A 6129-nucleotide genomic window follows, 5' to 3' on the forward strand; every position below is an offset into this window, starting at 1 on the left:
GTCAGGAGAGAGATGCTGGTAGTAGATTTCTTTACCTGATCCAGTCACTTCCTCATGTATAGAAATCTACAGCCTAATTTCTATTCCCTCTCCCCAGCCTCTAATAGCACCTTGTTAAGCACCATTTCCTCATACTTTCTGCAAACAAGGCCAGTCACACTTCATCTACTTAGAGCCAGGCTACTGGGCATTTCAATTCACTTCGGAGGAAACAGAGAGTCCAAATATCTAGAAAAAAAAAAAGGGAAGATAATCTGCTTGATGGAGAAGGAATGTGAGTAAATGTAATACATTTTTCTCAGGTTCACGTTCAAAACATTTGAATTTTCTAAGCATGAATCTATACTGTGAAAAGAAGCAACCCAGAGGGCAGTTGAAGCTGGGCTGAGATTAAACATTTGCTCCAGAATAATCCATGAGTGGAAAAATCTACTCACAGGTTATTATGTGTTGACTTGTTTCAGCTTTCCCTCACTAGACCTACTGGTGACTGGTGTGAAAGAGGGAGGATTGCTGGTTTCACTGGCCTTCTGCTTTCTCAGAGCACTTTTCCAAGCAGATACCAAGGAGTAGACATAATCAGAAAGAGTAGTAAGAGCAGGAGCAGAGCGTTCTAGCAGCCTGACTCCCTAGAACTGAGAAGGGAACTCCGGATTGTGGGACTGGATGGGATTTTGCCCAAGGGAAGCCCTGGACTTGTCTGTTTTCCCTGGGAGGCATGGTCTTTACACCTGAGCTTTGACCTGCCCCCAACCCACTGTGGGAGGCAGGTTGGCCAGAGTCAGTGGGTTGCCTTCTCTTCTTGATGACACACCACCCAGCGTGCTCCAGAGGCCAGGGTGAGGGTAAAGGGTGTGTCTGGTGTTAACTGATGTCGAAGTCCCCTCACTCCTTATCTCACCCTTCTCCTCTGGACACTGCCTCTCTGTGTTCCTTACATGGCCAGAGTAAACTACTGGTAGCTAAAGAAGTGGTTGGAAGAAGAATCACTCTGTGTGCCATTTATCTTTGTTCCATAATAATCCCTTGGATAGGAGGTTCTACTTTCTGTAGAAACATATACAACATAACTAGAGACAAAGCCAAGCTCACATCAAGGGTGTTGCCAGGCAGAGTCACAGTCTCTTCTCACTGGGTTGGAAAGCTGGGGAGCAACCAGCTCTGGTGCCCCAGAGCTCCACTAAAACGTGCTGTGTCCAGAAGCAGGCATGAGCCAGGGGAATTCTTACCTAAGCCTCGTGCTGCTGGATCTTCATACACCCTGAGCTGCTGTCCTCCCTCCCCCAGTTTCCCTATTTTGTCTGACAGAGAGCCTAAAAACCACACAAGAGGTTCTTATTCATTAGGTCATTCATTTATTCAACAAATACGTATTGAGTACCTATCAGGAGCTTGGTGCTAAGGATAAAGCAGTGAAAAAGACAAAGTGCCATCCTCATAGAGGTTGAATACTAACGGGGGAAACAGGCAGTAAATGATCAACTCCTATTCAGTAAATATAAAAAGAATCCTCTCTGGTTTTTTGGATGCAGTGTGATGATTTGGAGTCAGACAGTCCTGGGGTTCACATCCTACTCCATCTACAAGCTTTGGCCATATGACTTAATCCCTCTGAGGTTTAGTTTCCTCACCTGAAAGAGTGAATAATCCAACTTCTAAGGTTTTGGACAACAGTAGACACTCAAAGCTAGTCTGGGCACAGTGGCTCATGCCTATAGTCCTAGCACTTTGGGAGGCTGAGGCATGAGGATTGCTTGAAGCCAGGAATTTGAGACCAGCCTGGGCAACACAGTGAGAACCCATCTCTATAAAAAAATACAAAAATTAGCTGGACGTGGTAGCATTCACCTGTAGTCTTAGCTACTCAGGAGGCTGAGGCAGGAGGATCACCTGAGCCCGGGAGGTTGAGACGACAGTGAGCTGTGATTGCACCACTGCACACCATCCTGGGCAACAGAGCAAGAAGCAATACCCCATCTCCAAAAAACAAAAAGGAAATTGATGTATGATACATATGATGCCTTTTCCAGGCCTCAAATTGTATCCTTTGGAGCTCCATCTTAAGCATTACCAAACTCGATCCATTTTCCACTGCTCTTCTCACTTTCAGAGGTTTCTGGTTTTCAGTGGTGTGCTGGTAAGTGTAACGCTCAGCTCTCTGATAGGAGGAAGAATCCCTGATTTCTAAAGTTTGCTGATTTCCATAAGGTAAGTACTCCCATTATGGAGATTTCAAGCTCCCGAGGTGATATCACTGGATGCAGAGTTGGGAAGAGACTTGTGAACCAACAGGAGCTGGCTTCAGCACGCTATGGCAGTCTTAGGCCCTTTTCCAGAACATTCTACCATGTTATTTTGTTAATGTGCTCAGTTCCACTTTCTATCCTGAATGCCCTATTCAACCATGAACTGGACATCTCTCCTTCCTACCAGCTACCCCCTCCTCATGTCGGACTATTTCCTGAAAAGCCACCTGCTCTTCTGCTAGTTTGTGGCCCAAATATAAGGAGCACTAAAGATCTTCCCTATTGGAGACCAGGCTAGAAAAGGAGCTGCTTTGGTGACCCCCTTGACTCCAAGAGGGAGTCCTGGAGTGAATGCATCTCAAGAGGGAAGGAGAGGAAAACTGTTCTCTCACCCTGTCCCTGTACAGACCCAGCTGCACCTCTGGGCTATTTTAAGCCATCTGTTTACCCAGAGGAGCCCAGGAGACAGCTCTCCACAGCTGTTACTTGTGGCCAGGAAACAGGGCTCTACCTCCCACCTGAACTGCTCACAGAATGCTCAGAACACTGCCCCTTCTGTGCCTCTTTTTCTGAGCCTTGGGTCCTAAGAAGCCTCTGATCCTCTCTACTTCCCAGATGGAGATAATGTGGAGCTCTGGGAAACCTGGAACCCAGAATGAGTAAGAGACCAGTAGAAAGGATACTTTGCTGGGAGTCAGCAGATGTGCCCAGTTCTGTGGTTTCGGACATATCATTCAGTCTTCCTGAGTGTCAGTTTCCCCCTCTGTAAAGTGACAATAATACATCTCCTTCTCCTACCTTGTGCTGACTGTTGAATGGTCTCATGTTCATGAAACTATGTTGTGATTATAAAGCCCTGGACAAGTAGAAGTTATATCAGTGGACTTAACCCTTCAGGATCCATTGCTCTGGGACCCCCAAAGCATGTTTAGCTCAACAAACAGTCTAATTCTGTTCTTGACCCACCTTGCCTCTGTGTTGGAATGCCACACAGAGCGTAGTGTGCACACGCGTGTGTGTATGACCAAGGATAGTGTGTACCAGCATGCTTGAGTGTTAGAGAAAGGCTCTCCTTCCATAAGAAAGCCACTGGAATTGAGGACTGTCCTGGCCAGGCTGCCCTAGGCTTTCCCTGTGTCTATATTAATCTGTGCCCAGCTGCTCCCTTCATCCTAGGATGAGGGTGAGATTAGTTGGGTGGGCATGGGCAAATGGAAGTTCAGGGGCTACTCTTGCCTCAGGAAATAGGATGCATTTTCCCTTAGGTTCTCTTGGAAATCAGAAAACATCTGAGCTGGAAGGGACCTTACTAGTATAGGTTCTTCATGTTATTAGTGCTAAAACTGTGGCTGACTGGAAAATCGCTTGCCAAGCTTGAAATATCAAGTCCAAGTTGCCATTCAGGGCTTCCTTTCCCCCTTGAAAGCATCATGCCTCCTTTCTTCCTGAAAATTCTCTTAATCTCGCACCCACTCTGCCTGTGGGCATTCCTGGAGACCCCATGAAGGAAACGTTTGGTTCAGGGAGAAAATGTGGCCTCACAGATTCTCTTTATTCTTTGCTTAGGATTTAGCAGGGTCTTCCACTACAGGAATAGAAAGGGAAGAGGAAGAAGCCTACTTAGTTTTCTTCCTGGAGATGGCATAATCTGGATAATACAGAGGTACCCTGCACACAGCCCCCTCCTCGCAGTCTGTAGAACCTTTTCGTTGGGTCCCAGTTCCTCTAGGCAATGCTTGAGCGTGTTGGAACAGCTCCTGTGTCCATAAGCTCCTGGGCTGCGTTATCTGCATGTAATTTCCCTGTTTGTCTATGGGATAGCCCCTGAGGAGACTCAGAATAGATTTAATAAGAAAAAAGCTGCTTCTGAGTCTTGGGAAAGGATGGATCTATCTTTCCTGTCTTGGGAGCTTCTACTCCAGGAAGAAGCTCTAAAGAAAGGGCTAGAGGCCTATGGCTAGAGGAGAGACCCACTCAGGAACAGAGAGAGAAGTTGAGGGGAAGGGGTGCTTTGACCGGAGCCACATATAGATGTGCCAGTCTCATCTTCTGTCCTCACCAAACTCCCTGGGACTAAGCCTCTACCCACAGAGGCAGGTGACTGTCCCAATACCAGGAGGCCTGAGGGGTGTTTTATTCTCTGGACTCTTGCCTCCGAGGAGCTCCTCCTACCTCTCCCTGATTAGAGAGCCCAAGGTGTCACCTTAAGAAGCCATGAGAATTTGCTGCTGGGTCCCCTACCACCCCTGCCGTGCCCACTGGTGCCCTTTCACTGCTACAGGATTGTAGCTGGCCCTGACGCCTAATAAAATACCATCCTGAATTTCCACAGCCTACCCCAAGCCTGCACTCTTCTAGGGAGCAGAACCCTGGCCCACATCTGAGGCTTACCCTGTGACAATCTCAAAGGGCGGCAGCTCAATCAGCTCTTTCAGCTTCTCAGGGTCGTCCAGGTTCTCCAGATCCTCCCCATTCTGGGAGGCAGCCTCAGCGGCTGCAGCAGCCTCTTCCTTCTGGGCCATGGAGGGTCTGTGGCTCAGGAATCACTGAGAGAAAGGAGAGGCAGGCAGATCTGGGCCAGGCTCTGGCGGCAGAGTCCCAAGCAGCTGTCAGCAGCTAAATCTGGCTGGGGATGACGGGAAAAGGACCCAGCAGGCCCGACTTCGTGCTCTCCCCACTTAGCCACAGGCTTTATAGCCAAGGCCTCCTGCCCCTCCCCCAGGCTCTCTCCCTCTATCTTTTTTTAATTGAGTGACGGCGGGTGCTGGGGTGGGGGAATGGAAAATCTGGCCATTAGTATCCCCTATTTATCAGTAGGCAAAGACAGGAACCTGGCAGGTGGGTATGGCTTGGCCTGCTCTCCTCTCCCTCTCCCTTTCAGCTCACCTCATATTCTCCCCTTTGTTTCCACCCAACTTCCCTGGCTCCACTGGGGGAGAGTTTGGAAGGGGCCCCAGGGCAGACATCTTGAGATTTAGGAGGGTGGCCTTCTGAAATATAAGCAGGAGGAGATGTGTGTTGAAAGGGGATGACTGCAAAAAGACCCAGGCCATTTCCTCTGGGGGAACATGGGTTTAGGAAAGGAGGGGCCTGGGAAGAGGTGGGATCAAAACTGACAATTTGGGGAGAAAGTGTGTGAGTTGTGACTCAAAAGCGGCGGGTGCTGATTTGCCTATTACGAAGCCATAATGTAATGTCAAATCGATCAGGAGCCTCCCTGAGTAACAACAGCTGCCATTTACTTAGCTCAGAGATTTTGAAATAGGCCAGGCAGTTGGTTTAGGGGTTTAAATGAAATCAGATGTATGCTTGCCACAGCCGTGGGAGGCGATGTGTATTATCCCACATTACAGGTAAACTGAGACTCACAGAAGTGTGCAGAGCCAGGATTAAAACGCAGGCCTTTGTACTTCAGGCCAAATATTCAACCTCCATGCTATGTGGCCTCACAGTCAGTCTTTTATTCATCTTAACAAATATTTATTGAGCATCTACTCTATGCTAGGTGCTGTTTCAGGTACTGGGAATATGGCAAAAGAACAAAGCAAATGAAAATCCCTGCTGTGACGATTTGTGGAGCTTGAGGGACTGGACAACAAATAAGTAAAATACATCATCTATTTGGTGCTGATAAGTGCCAAGGAGAAAAGACAGGAAATAGAAACAGGAAGTGCTAAGAGGTGGGGTTACATCCTTATAGGATGGCCAGGGTGAAGGACTTTGAAAAGGAGACAATTGAAGAAGGTGTGAAGGAGGCAAGGGAACTAATCATTTGGATATGTAAGAGGAAAGCGTTCCAAGGAAGGAACAATGTGAGCAAAGGCTCTGAGAAGGGAGCCTTCCTGAGGTGTTTGAGGAACTAGTGAGGACATCTGGATGACTG

The 6129-nt window shown here is 47.9% G+C and overlaps 1 protein-coding gene across 1 annotated transcript in view; it reads right to left on the reverse strand.

The window, feature by feature from the left end:
* The window catches only part of APOBEC2 (apolipoprotein B mRNA editing enzyme, catalytic polypeptide-like 2), a 13085-nt gene extending 8172 nt beyond the window's left edge, over positions 1-4913 (reverse strand). Inside the window, exon 1 of the mRNA XM_011944136.1 lies at positions 4638-4913. Within this exon, the coding sequence (XP_011799526.1) occupies positions 4638-4768 (131 nt within the window). The 5' untranslated portion in view covers positions 4769-4913. The remainder of the gene's footprint in view (positions 1-4637) is intronic.
* Between the last annotated feature and the right edge of the window lie 1216 nt (positions 4914-6129).

Source organism: Colobus angolensis, unplaced genomic scaffold (genome assembly GCF_000951035.1).
Source record: "Colobus angolensis palliatus isolate OR3802 unplaced genomic scaffold, Cang.pa_1.0 Scaffold105, whole genome shotgun sequence".
Taxonomy (NCBI): Eukaryota; Metazoa; Chordata; class Mammalia; order Primates; family Cercopithecidae; genus Colobus; species Colobus angolensis.